The sequence below is a fragment of the Herpailurus yagouaroundi genome, unplaced genomic scaffold (assembly GCF_014898765.1).
Source record: "Herpailurus yagouaroundi ecotype Mexico unplaced genomic scaffold, PumYag 159, whole genome shotgun sequence".
NCBI lineage: Eukaryota > Metazoa > Chordata > Mammalia > Carnivora > Felidae > Herpailurus > Herpailurus yagouaroundi.
The window spans coordinates 13,629,646-13,651,237 of NW_024412400.1; the positions used below are offsets into that span (position 1 = coordinate 13,629,646).

At 40.5% G+C, this 21,592-nt stretch overlaps 1 protein-coding gene across 11 annotated transcripts in view; it reads right to left on the reverse strand.

Annotated features, from left to right (window-relative positions):
* Positions 1-21,592, reverse strand: part of RBMS3 (RNA binding motif single stranded interacting protein 3) — a 1,359,438-nt gene that overhangs the window by 723,088 nt on the left and 614,758 nt on the right. Inside the window, exon 1 of one of the 11 annotated variants that reach the window (XM_040481152.1) lies at positions 5,855-6,654. The exons of the other annotated variants lie outside the window; for them this stretch is intronic. Within the exon in view, the coding sequence (XP_040337086.1) occupies positions 5,855-5,929 (75 nt within the window). The 5' untranslated portion in view covers positions 5,930-6,654. Of the gene's footprint in view, positions 1-5,854; positions 6,655-21,592 lie in introns of those variants that run through there. 11 annotated transcript variants of the gene reach the window in all.

The following is a 21,592-nucleotide window of genomic DNA, read 5'->3' on the forward strand; positions in this document are numbered from 1 at the left end:
TTTGTTTTTTTCAACGTTTATTTATTTTTGGGACAGAGAGAGACAGAGCATGAACGGGGGAGGGGCAGAGAGAGAGGAAGACACAGAATCGGAAACAGGCTCCAGGCTCTGAGCCATCAGCCCAGAGCCTGCCGCAGGGCTCGAACTCACGGACCGCAAGATCGTGACCTGGCTGAAGTCGGACGCTTAACCGACTGCGCCACCCAGGCGCCCCAACAGTTGACGGTTTCAAAACAGAAACGAGAAATTTCGCTTTGGCTCTTTGAATGCGGTGCTCCTTGGGAGTCATGATGCCCCTTCCAATGGCACTGGTTACAGACCCTTCAGTAAATATGGGTTTTCCAATTAAATGGCACTCTATATTTAAAAACTGGTATCATATGTCTGTCTCCATCTTCAGAAAGTGTATGTTTCAATCCTGTCCAAGGCAGTTCTAGCATTTTTCCCACTACTGCAAAGACCAGCATCGCGTATCCTCGACACAGGTATTACGACACACAAGTACACTGTTGCCCTTGTAGTTTCATCTGCTCTCTTGCTGTGCAAGAGCTATAGCATAAAAAAGTCTATTCTCACATGCTTTTGATATTACACTATTTAATCACATACAGCTGTGGCTTATGAGACTGTTACAAAACACAATTTTAATGTAGTACTCGAAGCCAATTTTGGATAAACATCAACCATTTACTCTGAATAAGAAGTCCGACACTAAAAAGATTTTCTCTTAAAGGAAAAGACTGGTTTTCTTAGAATTTGGCATGGGCATAATTGTGACGGAGCCCTCTCTCTGCCAAAAAGACTGATAATGTCAAAAAGGATTGTGTAAAAATCATATTAGTGCAAAAAATGAAGCTTTCCAGAATTCCTGGAACCAGAAAGACCTGAGATGAACTTACATCCTCCTTCCCTTGTTTTGCCTCCCTCCTTGCAAATCACCCCTACCTCCAACCCTCTAATAGATTTAATTACTTCATAGAAATAATGTTGAGTTTTAATTCTATTATTGAGAGAAAGCAAGAGCAAACTGCATTACAAAGATACTGTTAGAACAAATTTACGTTTCCTTTGAATTTGGCATGATTCTGAAGAAAGAAAACACATGAACTTTTTACATATTTCCTCCATCTAAGTAGGCACTCAACTTAGTGAAACAATGACTATATTATAGAAAAGACAAACCCAATGATAATAAAAATGGGGGGGGAGTAAAGAAAACAAAACAACTAGAAAGGGAAAGTGACCCCCTATAACTATTTTTCTCTTATTTAAGCCAATTAAAATTGTACACATTCTAAAGAGAGACAAGATTTATCATAGTTTCATATTACCACCTTACCCCCCGCCCCTTGAAGCAAAAGAAATATTTGGAGTTGTACCTAAAAATTCTCTTGCTGGAAGATTTTTAGAAAACCAGTTTTGTATGTTTCAGGCTTTCAAAGGAAAACAGAACTTGGGAGTTTTCAAGGCTGTTTTAAAACTGGCAAGTTACCAACTCTGGCTATCAATGCAAATCTGAGGCAGGAAGTACTAAGGAAATTCTAAACTCATTCCCTCCCTCTGCAAGATTTTCTACATTTTCATGTGCAAGAAGTATGTTAAGGGGTTGTTCTGTTTTGCTTTTGAAGGATTTGTACGTTTACATCTTTGAGAATATCCTTTGCCCCTAGGAGCCTCTCTCTTCCTTCACCTCCTCCTTAGTCCTTTGTGTTTCAAGTGTTTGCTCTTTCTATGGCACAATCAGTTGGGCTCTAGCTAGACTTTGAGAGATGGGCAGCTGTCCAGGCTGCAGATGGTTAGAAACTCAGCCTGAAATCGGTGTGCAGTTGATGAATTACTCCTTACACCTGACCCCAACTTCACACCATGCTCTGAATACAAGCTGAGTACCACCAGCCAAAAAAACCCTATAGGGTCCCACAGTCTGAACCCATTTCTGTAAGATCTTCAGGGGGAGTGGACGGCCAAAGAAGGAAAAGCAGTGGGCTGATGGAAAAGCAGCGTGAGTAGAAACTGTGCCCTGGATTGATAGAAATGCCGTGACCTGGTCAGCGGAAGGAAACAGAAGGAAGGACAAGCTTGCTGTGGGTGCCTGGACGAAGTTTAAAGTTTTGGAAGGATGACCCAAGTTTTCGAAGCATCATTTATGAGAGAAATACCTATTTCTCAGCTGCAAAATATTAGTTTGCCGGGCTGTGACCATGTTTCACTCTTTTTACTTTTCCTAGTTTGACTAAGCTGTTTTGCCAAGAAACCGCCCCAAAGTACCTCAAATTCAGATTGAAATTCACCCTGGCTCTCACAATGCAAAAGCAACAGGTTAGCTACTTTGAATGGGCTAGAACAAAAGTACTGAGAAATATTAGGTTACAACTCATTCAAACATCATTATAGACATTATCATTAAGCTCATGAACCCTTTTTTGGTCCCCGTTCTCTAAAATCTGCTTATTATTCTGGGTGGCCTTCAAACAGCAAATTTGTTTTGATGAAGATTTTTTTAAATCCAGTTATGTCTCTTATATAAATATTACAACATGTCACCAAGATTTCTTCTTTACTGCTTAACCAAAACCAACGTTTCTTTTTGAAATTGGTTCTTTTGAGAGGAAAAGAAAAATGGCCAAAAGAAAATTGACAAATGACAACTTTGAACGTGAGGTCTTGGAGAGTAAGCATTCTGGAACAACACTGCTGCAAGGCATAGCTAGCCACCAGTCAGCCACTGGTTTTCATTTAACTTACAGGTACATTTTTCTCATCTATTGTTTTAAGCATTTAGAAAATTATTCAAAGGGAGAAAAGCATTAATGTCTTACTATTATTATTATATTTTATTTTTAAGCAACAAAGTTAATGGATTGGTTCTAATTTGATCGGAAATAAGAGGAGCAGAGAAGGCAGGGAAGCGTCCCAAGTTTTTCTAAAACTTTAATTGCATTTGAGGAAACAGAAACATTTCCATTTATTTAAAAATCCTACTTTCATTTTGTTTTATCATAATAAAACAGCAGCTGTATCCAATACACACATTGAAGTAAAAGGTTCAGTATTTTGCACTTTCTGAATGAATACAATAAATAGTGAACCTTTCAGTTCTGTAACAATCCCATAAAGATTTTCCAACCCAAAATAATGTCAGTAAACAGCTTTTGTTGATTAGTTGAAAACACCTGAATTTAGACAACAGCTTAAATTATGATGTCACCAGAACATGACTTTTATTGTCAACCACAGAATTCTATTTTTATCAACCATGAATATTCTTTATATACCAGCATCAGTTTAAACAGCTATGATTTCAAAAATGGATTATAACTATAACCCAAGGCTGGAAGGACAGTAGAATCTATGAATTCCACCTGGGCTTACCAAATAAACATGAGCAGCATGTATTTCCTTCAAAAGTATTATAGATTAAATTTTAAGATATAAGCATAAAACAAGCCAAAAAAATGATACTGAAATAACCTAGTTGTGTTCATGTTACACGGGGGCATGATGGTACTTTATTACATAGTGTTCATGCTGTCAGGAAGCCCCCACATTTGAAAATATGATTGACCCTTCTTCCCATCCCCTGTGCGCCCACGTTTCAAACCAGGGCACGTTTTCACATCTTCAGCTTCCAGGAATGTTATTAATGTCTGTCATTTCAGAGCCACCGTAACAGCATTCGACAACTTCACAGCACTGTCGAAATTTTACAACATAATAATCAATATGAACTACCAGGATAGCCAAAGGAGCTGATCTTATATTCCCTACCACCCTGATCTGATTACCCAAATATCAGCTCAGGTCACCTAATGGATCTAGCTTCTTTAAAAATGTTCCAGAAGTTGATGGCTTTGACTAGCTTGAAAGTAACAAGATCCAGATGCCGCCTGTCTACACAACACTAAACTACACAGGACCCCAAAACAGATTGTTTTTAATTCCCTCTGTATTTTTTAGGCTCTCTTCTTTTCTGTCACTTCACTTTTCCTCTTTATCCCAATCTCTCTCTCTCCTTCTCTCCCTCCTTCTCTCTCTCTCTCAAATACACACACACACACACACACACACACACACACACACACACACACACTTCCCATCAGTGTAGCTCATCTAGCATCCTGTCCTTAATATAATACGCACATTATTTCCTGATGGTAATAAGTTAAAAGAAATCTCAAGCAGGAAAGCAATTATTTCATTATTCCATTCATTTTTATCTGAAGTTTCTTTTCTGAATATACTTCATAGAAAAAAAAAGACCCAAAAAGAAAGCATGAATTTTGAAACATTTGGAAAAATTTAGCCAAATGAGTAAAAGGGATGGAATGTCCGATATTTTTCATGGAACCCTTGAGTTTGTTGTTTTTGTTTCTTTGGGGGATGAGAAATGACTATAAATTTCCTTTTTTTTTTTTTTTAACTTGTCCTTGCTTTGCCATTTCCTTAAGGAAGGCAGGCAGCATTCTCTACCCAATCCCCCAAAGAGTTAAATCTCAAGGCACTGGAGCAGGAGGGCTGGTCTATTTAAGCAGCAGCAGCACAAACTAAATGCTCACAAAGGCAAAAAGCAATGTGAGTCGACCTTGGAGGGGCAGGGCGAGTCATAGAGCGATTGAAAAAGAGAGGAAAAAAGCAACAATTTTTAATGTAATTCTGAAAGTCTGCTGCCTGGTCTGGTTTACAAATAGGCATTGTTTGATGAGACAGAATAAATAAGAGCTAACTACAGCATGAATTACCAAACACTAATCACATCATCGAGTCCTAGTGACAGCACAGATCACTCAGGCACGCCTTGTTCACTCTCGGCATATTTATTTATTAAGAAGACAGCGGAGTCTGGCTAATGCAATACAAAATAATATCATCCATATAGAAATATAACCCATGCGTTCAAAGTGGTAACTACACCAACATCCCCCCCACCCCAGTCAAGTCCAATTTAATTGACAAATTGGAGCAGTGATTTCACACCTGAGAGTCTTTCATGTCTGAAGTGCAGGATAAAGTTCACGGCTGGCACTGCCCACTGCTTCGTTACGTGGGCTTGCCACTGGCCCCGTAATGATCATTTGAGCACACACATAAAGATTCAAGTATTTAACCAATTCACGTCCAATTGTCATCAGTTACATTGCATCCCGTTTCAAGACCCAGGCCTCCTGATGGCAGCCAGCACAGAAAAACAGAGCTTCTAAAAGTAAAGAACACCTATGGTAAAGCTCCAAAATTCAGTCTCTAGCATCTTGCTCATCCTCGATATAAAATAAAATATGTAAGGCAAATAAACACACACACACACACAGACACACACACACACACAAAACACACCCAAACAAACTCTAAAGGACTTTAGTCAGCTGTACTATACCTTCCCACACCCTTCTTTCATTTTATACTCAGCGATTAAAAGTTTGAGTTGCCCCCACCCTGGTGTGTCCTATCCAGTGGGAAAAACCCTTTTAGAGCCACAAACAAAGAACAGCTCACCAGAAAAGCCCCTGAAATTGTATTCTTGTGCCTGATAATCACTGTTACGATCTCCTTTCTAACAACCCTGTCCATCTGCAAAGGACTTTACTACGGATATCAGGAACATTTTCATGTTGCCAAATAACAACAAAAGAACACGAGCGAAACTATTATCTCTCCTAAAAGAGAAAGCCACAATCCCGGGCTTGCTTTCTTCTTATATTCTCCTCTGCCTCATTAACTCCCTTGGTATGTTACTAATTTCAAAGAAGCAGGAAGAGGTGATGGGGAAGGGGAGGTAAATAATAATTCACATGCCTATTTCCCATCCCAAGTGCAGAAGGATACCACACTGATTGCCAGACTGTGGGTCGAGCCATACCTTGGTTTGGAGATAGTGAGGATAGTAGTAAGTGTACTGGGGGTACATTTGTGGCTGATCCAGGCGTTTGCCCATGTAGCTGGAATCTTTATCTCCGAGGCAGGGAACTGGATGACAGGGTATAGTGCCCCAGGCCGAGCTTCCTCTTAAACCACTATTCCTGACAGTCTCGATGACTGATGAGGCTTCAGAAATCCCTCGTCTTCCACCACTCGCTAGTTCCAACACAGCAAGAATTTAAAAAAGAAACACACCAAAAAAAAAAAAAAAAAAAAAAAAAAAAAAAAAAAAAAGGAGGGGTATCGGTAGGAAAAAAGACCAACAGACACAGCCTCCCCAGATCTTGCCTTCCTTCCCCCAGCTGCCAGGGTCCACTTGGGATGAGGCAGTTTGTTCTCTACCAGGCTGTCTGTAGTGATGTCAATTGCCAGCGTTTGTAAAGAGAGAGAGAGAAAAAAAAAAAATCAAAGTCCTTTTAGCACAACTCCGAATCCTTGCAGATCAGCTTCCTGTCTCCTGTTTGTCTCTTTCCCCACCTTAAAGAAAAAGAAAAAAAAAAAGAAAGAGAAAGAGAAAGAAAGAAGAAACAGAAAAAAGAAAAAAAAAGAAAGAAAAAGAAAGGGAAAAAGAAAAAGGAAAAAAAAAAAAAAACAAAAAACCTCGCACAGCTTAGTTGCTGCTGTCTCCCTCCCAGAGTGACATGGTGTTCGGGGCTTGTCCTGTCCTTTCATTCACTTCCCCTCCTTCCAGCCGGTGGGTGGAACCGAGAGAGCCTCTCCAGGGAGCAGCGTACGCAGTCCAGAAGGCTGCAGTATTTCCTCCAAGAAAAAAAAAAAAAAAAAAAAAAAAAGGCTGCTTCAACCCCTGCTGCAAGCAAAGTTCCGATTCCCTCTGCTGGCTATCTCGAATAGCAAAGCAATTTTTGCAGCCAGCTGGCTGCCGCTGGAACTGAACCCGGGGAGCTCAAATGCAGGCGGTGGATTATTTCTTATCCTTCCCTTCATCCACCCCCCCCCCCCACCACCCACAAGAGCTGCCTTCTTTTCTTTTTTTTCTTGCCAAGTTGCAAGGTATGCTACCCTGCTAAACAAAACACAGAAGACCATGGGAGGGAAGACGAAGGGAGAAAGGAAGAGAAAGAAAAAAATAATAATAAATAAAGGCAGAGGGACAACCCTTGCTGGTGAAAATGGAAACAGGGTGTCTCAGATGCTTTCAAAACCTGTTAACATATAAAGCCAGATGAATCTGAGACCCGGTTCAGAAACTCTTCTTGGAGGACATGGAGAATGAAAAGTAGCGAAGAAATTGTAGAGTCTACTCCGGGACTACTGTTCGGTCACAGTGACCGACTTACTAGAGCAGAAACGGTCACTCTCAGTCTTACATCCATTTTGTAAGCATCAAAAGAGGTATCCCACTAGGTTGACGGGTGTCTTTATAAATAAAATCACTGATTTTCTCACTGTCTATCTCTTTATAATTATTTTGATTCATGAATGCATTAATCACTTTACTGATAACATCACACACACAAAAAAAATCATACTTACTTGGCAGAGTTTTTCCCCACCAATAATAAGCAGTATTCTGACAGGTCTATCAGCTATTACATTAATAATACAAATTGTTTCAGAGAAAATATATTTCCTTTAAGGGACTCTTTTCAAGGCAGACAAGGCTAAAATTAGACATGCCAGCTGTGTTTTGCTGTGAGTGCTCACACATGCCCAAAGCGTGGGCAGACCAATATTGAGAGCCTCTCTACTTTGTCAAACCAGCTCTGTTCTCCCCAGTCCAGAGTCGCCTTTTCAGATAAGAGGTTCCTGGTATAAATCCAGCTTCTTGGTGAAGAACAGAGAATTCTAGCCCAATGCACAATATGGTGTCCATCTGCATACAAGTCCCGCCACCCTTGAGGTCACTGGCTTCCACTCAGGGGTCTGGTTATTGGAAGCTGTGTGAGTACATGGACGTTCCTTGGAGAAAGATAAGGATGGTGGGCAGCTTTATGTTTGACTTTTGCCAATAACAACAACCAGAAAAAAAGGAGAGAGGGTGGGAAGGTATGTTAGGAGTCCTGATAGCACTATCATTGAGAGAATTAAATCAACTCCACCAACATTTAAATGTGTTATTCAGGCCTCACTCATCCCATCCAGAAAGTGGAAATACTGCCAACTTACCTGGCCGAAGGCTATAAACTAAATCAGATACGAAATCAAAATTACATTGACTTAAAAACCATTCAGGGACATCTCATTGCTCAGACAACAAAGCCCTGACTCCTTGGAATAGTTTTCAAGGCACTTGAAAACCCAACTTTATTCTCCAGACTCGGATAGTCAGCTCTGCCCCTCACAGTCATAGTGAACTGCTTTTGAACCAGAATGTGCTCTCTCAGGGCCTTCTGTTATCTGTTCTGCCCTAGGGTGGTCTTGCATCTCCATCCTTCAGCTCTCAGAATGCGTATCAGCCCTTCAGAGTAGCTTTACCTGAACCCTCACTTCCGTACTGCACCTTACATTTGCCCTGATAGAATGCTTAGCCTGGCAACTGCCTGTTAGTTGCATGTTTGTTTCTTCTATGATGCCCTTAAAGCCTCAGGAAAAGCAGGAAAGTACAAGGTCCCATCAATCTCATTCACCTTCATATTTCCAAAACCTGCCATGGAATCTAGCACAAAAAGGGTGCTCTGCAAATGTTTGAAAAATAAGATATCTTAAATACAATAAAAATTCTAACCCAACTCACACACTTCTTTCAGTACATTTCAGTAAATTTCTAGATGCAGGGGATAGAGTGATAACACAGATCAGAACAATGCCCAGCCCTCATAGAATATATATTCTAGTGAGGGAGATAAAGTGATAAGCAAGCAAACAGGCAATATAAATCAGGTAATATGCAGTACTGTTGAGAAATATAGAGCTGAGTAAAGAGAAACAGAGTCACAGGGATTCTTCCTTCCTTCCTTCCTTCCTTCCTTCCATCCGTCCTTCCTTCCTTTCTTCCTTTATAGGGATTCCTCTTTAAATGGAAAGTCAGGGGTCACATGGGTGGCCCAGTCAGTTGAGCAACCGACTTCAGCTCAGGTCATGATCTCACAACTTGTGGGTTTGGGCCCCATGTTGGGCTCTAGCTGAGAGTTCAGAGCCTGGAGCCTGCTTCAGATTTTGTGTGTCCCTCTCTTTTTGCTCCTCCCCTGCCCCCTCTCTCTCTCTCTCTCTCTCTCTCTCTCAAAATAAACAAACATAATCATAAAAAAAATTTAAATAGGATAGTCAGGAAATGCTCACCAAGAAAGAGCTCTGAGGTTAAAGGAAGGGTGGGAACCACACCCTGGGTGTTGTGTACCAAGAGAGCCCTTTTTATGAGGGCCTGGGCTCCCACCCAAACTGCCTTGGTTCCAGTTCTGCCTCTGACAGAATCACTCTGCCTCCTTTTCTCATCCATTCAATGTCACACCACACACTTCATACAGCTATCATGAGAATTCACCCAGATTAACATGCCATGCATTTGTAACACCTTGAAACATACTGGATCTGCTCAATAAATGTCAGCCTGCATCTGGAAGATCATTCCAGACAGAGATAACAGTAAGTACAGAAAGCCTGACAGCAAGAACATGTCTTTAAAATGTGTAAGAAATGGCACAGAGGCTGAAATGGAGCAAGCAAGGAGTAAAGATTATCAAAGAAGACTGGAGAGATACCCTGGGCCGGATCATGTAAGTCTTAGTGGGCACTTGGTGAAGAAAGCTAAATTAGTTAATAGTACAGTCAGTACTCTATCCAAATATTCGGATTGTAGAGCTACTCATCTTCAACTATAGAATGCTGTCCTCCGAATGACTTAATGAGGTTCCTCCAAATACTAAGACTTACAAGATCAGAATCCTCAATTGCTTCTGGCAATTTTACCACTATGAACAAAGGATATCAGTATTCTTTTATTAATAACTGGCCTACCTATGCCTTGGAGGGGAAAGATTGGTGACTTACTTACAAATGAAAGGCCAAATAAGTAACTCCTCAGCCCAAGCTATAGCTCACTTATTACATGTAAAGTTCCCAGCATGTGTTGATGATATCTGCAATTTCTACACAAATTGCCACTTTCCAAAATGCGATTGTATTTCATTGGATTATTGCTATGTCCTGGGCATCAACTATCATTAGTCTAAGCACATCCACTGAACATTTAAAGCTTTTCTTAAATAACGCAAAGACAGTTTACCACTTGTGAGAATTGTAAAACCTGTGTTTTATTTTTTTATTTTTTCCGTTAGAGACACCAGTAGCAATTGCAATCGGGGAAGCAAGATACTCATGTCAGAAATAGTTTTTATATCATGTCTGCTCTGTTGGAGCAGTAGTGCTTTCCATTTAAATGATCAAGTTAAGGTAGGAGGTAACTAATTTAAGGCACTCTCTAAATCAGAAGCCAGCTGTGTCCCATTTGCCAACTAACAAATTTTGTACAAATCCAAGAGCAGTAAACCACATCAAAGAGCATGGACTCTTACAAATTCACATGATTCACAATACAGACCGGAGAGACACTCATTTAAGACAAGTTCTTGGTTAACAGGATAGAGACAACATCTCAGACATACAATCCGGAGTTAGAGAAATGATGGTCCTGGAATGAGGGTCAATTGGGTAGACATGGGAGACTCTCTTCTGGTTGCTCTGACCTATCCACTCAAAGAATAAATGGGTCCTCTCTTTGGCTGATTTATTTTTTTAATGACAAAGACTTAGTCAAAAGCAGGAAAAAAGAACAGTAGAGAGATAAGCAAATAATAATAATTATTATCATTATTATTATACTACCTTTGAAAGCTATATTCTACCTTATCTACAAGACATTCATGAACTTGAATAAACTAAAACAAACAAAAGCACAACTTGGTATTTCTTGCTCTCTTTATTCAAATTTGGGAAATCCCTTTCCAACACAACAGATGCCAACAGCCTATTAAAGATAAAAGTAAGTTTAAAAAAAAAAAAAGATAAGATGGTAGATTACAAACTCTGACAGAAGTGATACAATTATCTTTTCTCCTATCAAATACTTATCCATTCTTTAAGAACATACTTGAAACAAACCAGAAGAAAGAGACGACTAGTGATTCAACCATTTGTGGTCCAAATCTGAACCATAATTAAATGTAAAATTTTAGTGAAGATAGGGGCGCCTGGGTGGCGCAGTCGGTTAAGCGTCCGACTTCGGCCAGGTCACGATCTCGCGGGCCGTGAGTTCGAGCCCCGCGTCAGGCTCTGGGCTGATGGCTCAGAGCCTGGAGCCTGTTTCCGATTCTGTGTCTCCCTCTCTCTGCCCCTCCCCTGTTCATGCTCTGTCTCTCTCTGTCCCAAAAATAAATAAACGCTGAAAAAAAAAAAATTAAAAAAAAAAATTTTAGTGAAGATAAAGACAATAAAAATTGGCCTTGGAAGAAAATTTCAAGCTTCAGGACAAAATTAAAATGGGTTATATTTCAAGACAACCCTGTAGAGAAGCAAGAATAATTTAAAACAATGAATATTATTTAAATCAACAGTTTTGCTTAAGCATCTACTATGTGCCTAAATAACCAAGAATACCAATATAAAAATTACCACCATTGTCTTCAAGTAGATGTAGTATCTCAGTATCTACGAAAAATCAGCCAGTCAGAAATGACCTAAATGTTTTTCCTTATATCTGAATACCTATTTCTAACAATAGTTATCAAGTAATATTAACTCGACCCAATTTTTTGAAGTACATTCTTTATTATAATTCTAAGCAATGAGAGATATACATGAAAACTCATGTCTATTTTGCTTTTATTATCTTTTTAAAAATACTTAACACTCCTCTCTCTCTTTACACATACTTTTCATAGCCCTTAATACTGCCGTAGTCACATAGGTTTCTCCTTTACCACTAGGATCACCAAGACTCACACTTCTCCACTTCATTGAAATTAGGCATGACCATATGACCTGCTAAGGCAAATAAAATCGGAAGCAGAAGTGACATGTGTATGAACTTTTAACTGCTGCTGTTGGATTCATCAGCCCACCCTTTCCTGATGGAAGCATGTGTTTATATGGAGGAAGCATCTTGGAAGGCTTAGAACAGTTGCCTTGAATGGTCACCTGGACCAGCCACTGACTTGTTATGAGCAAGAAATAAACCTTGGTTGGAATTATGCTAATGAGATTTGGTGACTTACCACAGCTTCACTTAGCCTACCCTTGGATTCTATATTTGTTGATTTCCTTCTTTGAGGATCCCCTCTACTAATATTTAAGGTCCCAAGGGCAAGGAATTTACCTGTCATGTTCACTGTTTTATCCCCAGCACCCAGAACAGGCTTTGGGATTTAATACACATTTAATAAATACTTGTTAGGTAAATGAAAAATATTTCCATCTAAAATAATCTCATTTATCTGTCAGTGGTGAAAGTGCAATACTTTATGAAATAGAAGGGGAAATAAGACATATACTCAAATGTAAAAAATGTGTTTTCTGGAAAGAGAACTGCTATAAACCTAACTACTGAATGTTCAGAGGAGGGGAAGGGTTTTCTGCATGGAATACAAGGCGTGGGCAGTGGGTTAAGAAACACTACTTACGAAAAGAAGAAGGGCAAGGAGAAAAATGAGATAAAAGATAGATGGCCTACTATATACTAGATGCTGTGCCAGAAGTTTATGAATGCCTCCTCAATTAAAACTCACAAGTACCTGGAAAGTGGGTATAATTTTCCACACTTTATAGTTGAGCAAATTGAGAACAAAATGTTTTACCTATTCTATCCAAGTCATCCAATGATAATATGGTAAAGGAACATCCCTAACCCAAGTCTGTATAAAGACCAAACCCAGCTTTTTCCCTCAGCATCATTTGATGGAGATCTGAAACATTTTATTCTAAAACTGGATAAGATAATCTTTGTGTTTACAACAGAAAACTCACAGTATATATAAAAGTCCTAAATAAGTCAGCATGTCTTCATAGAAACAGATGGTGCAGAACAGAGAGAACACTGGAAAGAAAGAGCATGGGCTTCTATGAAATAGCATAAACTCTATTTGGACCACAGACATGATGGTTAATTGTATGTGTCAACTTGGCTAGAATATAGTGCCCGGTCATTTGGTCAAACACAAGTCTAGATATTGTGGTGAGGTATTTTTTTCAATGTGGTTAACATTTAAATCAGTAGACTTTGGACCTCATCACGATAAAAAGCTTCTGCACAGTGAAGGAGACAATCAAACAAAAAAACTAAAAGGCAACCAATGGAATGGGAGATGACATTTGCAAATGACATTTCAGATAAAGGGTCAGTATCCAAAATCTATAAAGACCTTACCAAACTCAACACCCAAAAAACAAATAATTCGGTGAAGAAATTGGCAGAAGACATGAATAGATAGTTTTCAAAAGAAGACATCCAGATGGCTAACAGACACATGAGAAGATGCTCAACATCGCTCTTCATCAGGGAAACACAAATCAAAACCACAATGAGATACCACCTCACACCTGTCAGAATGGCTAAATTAACAACTTGGGAAACAACAGATGTTGGTGAGGATGTGGAAAAGTGAAACCCTTTTACACTATTGGTGGGAATGCAAACTGGTGTAGCCACTCTGGAAAACAGTATGGAGGTTCCTCAAAAAATTAAGAATAGAACTACCCTATGACCCAGCAATTGCACTGACCAGGAATTTATCCAAAGGATACAAAACTGCCCATTCGAAGGGGCACGTGACCCCAATGTTTACCGCAGCACTATCAACAACAGCCAAATTATGGAAAGAGTCCAAATGTCCATTAACTGATGAATGGATAAAGAAGTTGTGGTGTGTATGTATGTATATGTATGTGTATATAATAGAATACTACTTGATGATGAAAAATAATGAAATTTTGCCATTTGCCCAAGTAGACAGAACTAGATGGTATTAAAATGAAGTCAGTCAGTCAGAGAAAGAGATCATGATTTCACTCATATGTGGAATTTGAGAAACTCAACAGATGAACATAGGGGAAGAGAAGGAAAAATAAAATAAAAAAGGAGAAGGAGGCAAACCACAAGAGACTCTTAAATATAGACAGCAAACTAAAGGTTGCTGGAAGTGAGGTGGGTGGGAGAATGGGTTATATGGGTGATGGGCATTAAGGAGGGCACTTTTTTGGATGGGCACTGGGTGTTTTACGTAAGAGATGAATCACTGGGTAAAACTCTCTCTACATAGAGATATACTTAATGGTTGTGGTTTTTTTGGAGAACCCTGAGGAATACAACAGGCAAATACAATGCACATGATCATGACCTGAGCTGAAATCAGGAGTGAGAAGCTTAACTGACCGAGCCACCCAGGCACCCCCAACTTAATTTTTTTAACATCAATTAATTCTGCCTTTGTATTTCTCAGTTCCTCATAAATTTATTTGTAAACAATCTCTGTCAGCTTGTTTATAATATGCTATAGGCACAAGGATTTTTAATTTTATTATTGTTTTTTTGTCTATCACTATGCCTCCCTATCTATTTCGATGCAAAGAATTCCACTATTTGCAGCCCACTGAGCCAATTCTGTCCTGATGTAGCTGGTGGATTCTTATGGCCTTCTTACAAGGACACCTTCTGTCATGACTTGTGTCAGCATTAGACCAGAGCTTTGGAAAATGCCAACTAAAAGCCTCAAAGTAGGGAGAGAGGAGTAGCTGCTTTGTCACAGGAGAAACATATTTTTTTTTTTTTTTTCTAAAAGGAATACCATTACCTTGTATTGACCATCCAGCTTCCAGCTGCCAATAGCTAAGCAAGTCAGGTCAATATGGCCAGATTTGATTGGCTGGGCTGATTCTTCTCTCTGGAAACATCTGCAGAAGTCCAGGCCAAAGGCTAACACTAAATAGAATCACTATGTTGTACATGTGAAATTAATATAATATTGTATGTTAACTACACTTCAATTAAAAATTTTAAGGGCTCCTAAGTAGCTCATTCATTTAAGCATCTGGCTCTTAATTTTGGCTCAGGGCATCATCTCACAGTTCATGAGTTTGATCCCCACAGGGGGCTCCGGGCTGACAGTGCAGAGCCTGCTTGGGATTCTCTCTCTCCCTCGCCCTGTCTGCCCCTCCCCTGCTTGCTATCTAGCTCTCTCCCTCAAAATAAAAATAAATAAATAAATAAATAAACATTTTTTAAAATTTTTAAATGATTTTAGAAAAACAATTACCAGTTAAATACAAGATACCCATTTAAACTTGAATTCCAGATAAGTCATGAATATATTTTTAATACAAGTATGTCCCAAATATTGCAAGTATGTCCATGGGACATGGTATGTCCCATGAAATATTTGGGCCATACCTGTAAAAAGTACTCATGGCTTGTCTGAGATTCAAATTTACCTGGGTGTTACGTATCTTTCTTTACTAAAGCTGGCAAACTTTATCTTAATTGATGCACTGAGAAGGTCTAGAGGCCTTTCAGAAGACACAAAAAGTGGTAGAGAGTTCAAATTTAATGGCAACTGGCAATGTTTAATATTTTCAATCCTTTTTACACTCAAACCAGGTAAATAAAAAAATGTCCCCAAATGACGTCTCCTCTTAGGAGACTTAGATCACAGCCGTGTCCCTGATAGGAATCCAAACACTATTCCAGTATCTCTGGTTTTGTTATAATAGCAAACTTGTTGTTGTTTCTTTTTCTTTTTTCACGTGAGGGATCATTTACATTTTTTTCTTAAGTTATTATTCAGCCCAATAAAATACCTGCCAAGAATGGCAGATGCCCAGATCCCATCCCTGACACCAGAAAGTTCCAACCTAGAGAACCAGACAAGTGTGCGAAATACAAGAGAAAAGGAGATCAAGGACAGCGCTCCCCAAAGCGTGGTCTAGGAAGTGCTGATGTGCCAGCACTCCGGTGTCCAGGACCAGCGTGTACAGGATCCAAAAATAAGTGTCCAGCCACGTTACAGTCATTTGTCATTTGTCAGAAGAATTTTATGTCTCGTTTCCAAACAAGACATGAGGGAACTCACATGAACTGCAAAGGAAAAACGTAATTCCCTCAAATTTACTCTTCTTGTGTTCCTAACTCATTCTCTTTTCGTTGTCTATTGCTTACCCTCTAACCTACAGTCAGCCCCCCTGACCCCAAAGGCAATATTTAAGAGTACCAAACCGAAAGCCAGGACACATGAGGCTTGTTGGTTGTTGACTGACCCTGGCCACATGGATTCCCCAGCCAGAGCCCCATGTGTAAAATGCAGGTTGTAATAAGGTCATTTAAGGTCCCTTTCGGACTCTGATGCCAGGACGCACTTGTTGAACTAAGATGAGACTGTGCCTTTTTGGCTACGGGGTTACACTGGCTGGCCCCTGGAGTGGATGGCAAGGTTCAGGCCAACAGCACAAGCTCGACACGCTTCAGCCAGGGGCTTTGTGCAACTCCCAGCCATTCCCGGCAGCTGCAGGCTGGGAGGCCCCAATTCCAAAAATAGCCCCACAAATTATGATTTGCCTTCTAGAGATGACATCTCTGTGAACAACACTAAATTGCGGCCATACGCTTAGCCTGACACTTTGGCCAGCGCCTCAAAAACAGCCCAATCCCTAGAAGTCTAGATGCACCATCCATCCCACCCAGGGGGGGTTCAGGATCCTGAATGTTTATGCTCATGATGCAGTCAGGAAACATAATTATTCGTTTTTCTTTAAGGAAGTTTATGACCGAAGGTAATGGGGGGAACATAAACGTACTGACTGTTTACTGAGACTCATAAATGCTAAGAACACAGACAAATAATTGTCTCTTGGAGATTTGTTCTTGTGGTGTAGAATCTTCATTTTTAGCAATTTAACTACTGAAAGTTTACCCACCTTGAGGAGAATTATTTAGTGGGAAATAAAACTTAGCACCTATTTCATTCCCTGCTCCAACAACTTTCTTCCTTTCAGAAAACTGCCTTTCACATAAAATGTGCAGAAGGTAGCTTGTTATATAGGGCTAGTAAAACGAAGAGGTAATTAGTACAAGCTAAACCTCTAAATAATAATGTCAAGTCTTAACATTTGCAGAGCTCTGGATCAACATTAACTAATAACTTCTCTGTTTTCCTCTGTGAGAGATAAACTTTGTTACTCACAAATTATCAAGAAAGAAAAAAAAACAAGAAATCAGTTCTGGCCAATTATTTAAAAAAAAAAAATAGTAAAGCTCAGGTCAGAATTGAGCAAGGACAATCAAATGCTTATACCCCTTTCTGGTTCAGAACAGTGCTCATTTATGGGTAGGATGGGCCACTGGTCAGACTGAGCTCTTCTAAGGAGACCTTCCAGAAAGGTTTGGTATTGCAGGGCAGGGGAAATCAGTGTGAAGCTACTGGGCTTTTGGACTCCTGATCTCCTACCTTAACTGACACAATGACAGATACAGGGTGGCGTTATGTGTGTGTGCAGTGGGGAGGGGCAGAGATGCTGCAAGGAATTCAGTGTGTAGATGGACTGCCCGTAGCTTCCTCCCTCTCCCTGCAGCAGACAGCTGTGCTAAATTTGTCAGTTAGCCCTGCCTCACCCCCTCCACAAGTGGTCATACTGTCAGATTCCCAAGCATGTTGCCTCTTCAAGCAAAGGAGTTAAAAATGAACCACTCCAGGAGTGTTGAGTGTCCAACTTCGGCTCAGGGCATGATCTGGCAGTTCATGAGTTCGAGCCCCATATCGGCTCACTGCTGTCCCCCTGCCAGCACAGAGCCCACTTAGGATCTCTGTCCCCTCTCATTGCCCCTCCCCCACTTGTGCTCGCCCCAAAATAAAGAAAAAGTGAACCACTCCAACGAAGGGAAAATAATGCTGAATAAGACCCCTTACCAGCTCATCTCTTTTTCTTTGTCTCCAGATACAGTGGGAAAGAGAATTGAGAGCTTGTCAGGATTGCCTGCATGGCATCAAACAGTCCCTCGCAGGGAGGGTACAGAGAAGACTCTCCGATGCCTTGCTTGGAGGAATGGTCCACGGGAACCCCGGGACAGCACATCCCCAAAAAGCAGCAGTTGGAAAAGGAGACATCTGGCCCAGAGATACCTCTCTCTTCTCCCTCCCTTAGGCTGAAAACATTGAGTTCTCTCAGTCTCTAAAGGAGGACAAAGTATTGAAAGGAATGTAGAGAAGCCAGTCTGTTTCCCAGTGTAAATGGACTCCCATTCCAACCACGATCTGGTGTGAGTGCCCATGCCTCATCTCTGACGAAGGGATGGGGAGCTTGTGCCGATTCCTGGGTTCATATTGGTCTGGAGATTAAAACTATCTTCTTTTCCATCTTGGAAGAAAGGTACACATTACCAGGGACAGGGAAACAGGCAGGGACCACTGTGCTAACGTGGACCTATGGATCCCACGGTTCTAACAATGTAGTCACCATGATGGTAGCTGGTAAAGGCTGCTGTCCAAATCCAGCTTCTTTATTTTTGCTGAAAACTTTAAAAATTACCTTAGTTTCTTGGTAAAGAAACAATGTTGTATCAAGGCCCCTAGGAAAATCATACAGCATTATTCCATAAGGTCATAATGGGAGGATCTATCCATTCTGACGAGGGATGAATGTATTGGATTCACTATGTTTGGTCTGGGAAATCTCTTTTTGTCAAATCCAGGATAACCAATTGTCCATTACATACCACGTCCTTGCTAAGAGAAGCTGGTGTAGAAATATTTAATCTCCTCATCCATAAACATTTCTTTCCTCCCAGAGCAGGAAAAGGCTGATCTTCTCAAGGCCTAATGTTATTTATTTTCCAGTGAAGGCATATGATTTTTATACCAGGTAATGTTTTCCCTTAGCATTTTTTTTTTTTAAGTGGCTGCCTTTTCAACGACTCCTAGAACTAAGATCCTGACCACTTGCCCTTGTTAAATATCTAGTGATCCTTTTCCCCAACAGATGGGAAGGGCCTCCTGATATGCCCCTGGCCTAATTTCAATTTGGGTAATTGCATTCTGTCGACTTGAAATTTCCCCACCAGTTTAATCTGCCTGGGATATGATGCCTCATTCTCGGTCCTGAACTGCCTGGCGTGCCGTCGGAGGCTGGGGGACAGCTGGTGCATTCCACCCCAGAAGTGGATGCATTTTAGTGGCAGGTGTGAAGGTTTTCTTCAGCCGAATACAAATTCTAATGTAGGAACAAGCCTCATGGATGCTTTTTATTTTTTCAATGAACGTAACTTCCATGAAACCGAAAAATATGAAAGCAGCCAAAGCATAAACATGAATCGAGAAGAAAATACACTTGCCCTAAAACCAGTCTATTGTGTGATCATTTTGCACTCTGTGAATCTTATAATGCTTCTACATTTGAATGTTACCAATAAGGAGGAATAATTCACATAAAAGCAGACAACCATTCCTCTTCTGAAAGGATTTTATACACACACACATGGGCGCATGGGTATATGCACACATCCGTACACGTATGTATAGGTGTGTGTGTATGTGTGTACCCCAACTCTTACCTCCTTCTGGGGAGTCCTTTTCAGTTCGGACTAAAACAACTTGCCCCACAAAACCACCACATTTGGCGCTCTATGCATACCTCATTTGAGTAGGTAATACATTTAATTGTAACGAGCTTATCGCTATCCATTTCTGTTTCCCCAGCACCTAGGACATAATAGGTGCTTAATAAATAAATATACAGACTACATAGGTCAAATCTAATTAGTCTTAAGTCTGAGCCCCAAAATGCTATTTCTAAGCGCTGCAAGTCAAGGTGTATTTTTTCAAGGTAACCCAGGAACGCTAGTGGCCCAAAGTCTCATTCCTTAGGCCACCTCTGCTCTAGGGAACGGTTGCGGGCAAGCACAGGCTCACCTTGCAAATGCCGGCTATTGGACGTGGTGGACTGAGCTGAGCAAGCACAGGCTGAAGGTTCGGGGTGAGTACACCGAGGCAACACCCAATCAGTGGAAAACAGGAGCTAGTAGAGAAATGCTCCTGCCTCCAAGCCTTCAGACAGACAATTCTGGAAGCACGCCATACCATCTCAGGACACCTCCGTAAAACTGAACCCCGTTGCTCAACCTCAGCTTTTGTTTTTCCTTTTTCTGCAATCTTTTTAGCAGTGACCTTGATAACGTGCCATTATAATGGACTTTTCTCCATCCCCTCTCACCCTGCCCCACTCCTGCTTCAGGGAATCACATCTCAAACAAACTATCTGCACCCTTGCCTCAGGCTCTGAATTTGGGGGGACCCAAACTCTAATGACGTAGGACATCACCATACTGACAGCCACACCACCAGACTATCCACAGAGAAACATACAGAGGACCTATTCCTCCACCATTTATTTTCTTTCCCTCTCATAGGATGAAGAAGCCATACACCAAGACAACCTTAATATACTTTGGCTAACAGATTACATGTTATACTTAAGCCAGGAGAAAGGAGAACCAAGATTGTGATGAGATATATATTCTAAAATACTAAGCATTTCAGCTCTAAATATACTACCTTACCAATGACTCAGGAGCCATTCCCAGAGTCTCATAATTAGTAGGACAGTCCAGACTCTGCCTCATTTTAGCCTCTGCAGGTCACCATAAATTAGCTTAGAGGCCCGAAGCCTCTGTATGACTCAAGCTGACTTGAATCCTAATTTGTGCCGTGCAGAAATCTTGGCAAAGCCATCTGCATGCTTAAGTCTTATGCTGTCTTGGCCCTCGGGGAAAAAAACATATTTGCAGTTGCCCCTGCCTTCGTCCTCCTTGTTTAGGGTAGATCATCAGTGGGTGGTGTCCTAAACGAAGAGTGGACCTTGATGAAGCCTGGGATCCAACATGTGATGACTATGCACTTCATGAAGCCAAGGGTAGATTGCCACAGAAGAGGGCCAGGCCACCTCTGAGTTGACCATCTCATACTCACTGGAGGGCTACCCTGTTGGCCACACCAGAGAGAGAAATGCAGCGGACAAATGGACTGCAGGGAATTCTCACCAGTTTTTAAGATACTAGTGTTTAGACCTCTGGCTTCCATAAGGTCAAACTGAGGTCAGAGCCTGACATAGCAGCCAGAGTGAGGCAAAGGTAGACTGAGGGACCAGAGTCTCTCAGTCCATGGAAAGGACTACAATACTTTACAAGTTGTATTAGAGAAGGTCCATGGGGTGTATGGATCATCCTTTGAGTTCCATAAAATTAATGATTTTTTAATCTGACTGTAAAGACTCTTTTTCATTATAAAATGTTGAAATGAAAAACTGTATATGAACAAGGGTATAAAAAATTATATTACAAAAATTAACATATCTAGCCCTATCTAATCTTATTACACAGAGGTAGCTGCTTTTAGTATTTACTTTATTTGCTTCTAGCTTTTTCTCTATGAATAATGAGTATATATTTCCTTCTGTTCATGTATGGGAGATCTGGGTAAAATATTGTTATTTTTGTGCACTTCTTTCTTCTGACAACATATTGTGAGCATTTTCTTTGAACACACTACCTAATGGGGGCATAATATGTAATTATAATATTTTCTATTTCTCTACTGATGGATGTGTAGGTTGTTTTGATATTTGTCATATACCATATATAATTCATATGTATAGTATATGTAATATGTTTTGAGATTTCTCCCCTTTTGGTGTGGATTCTGGAATTCCCTTCTACAGCAAGAGGCAGACACCCATCAGTGGGTAGTGC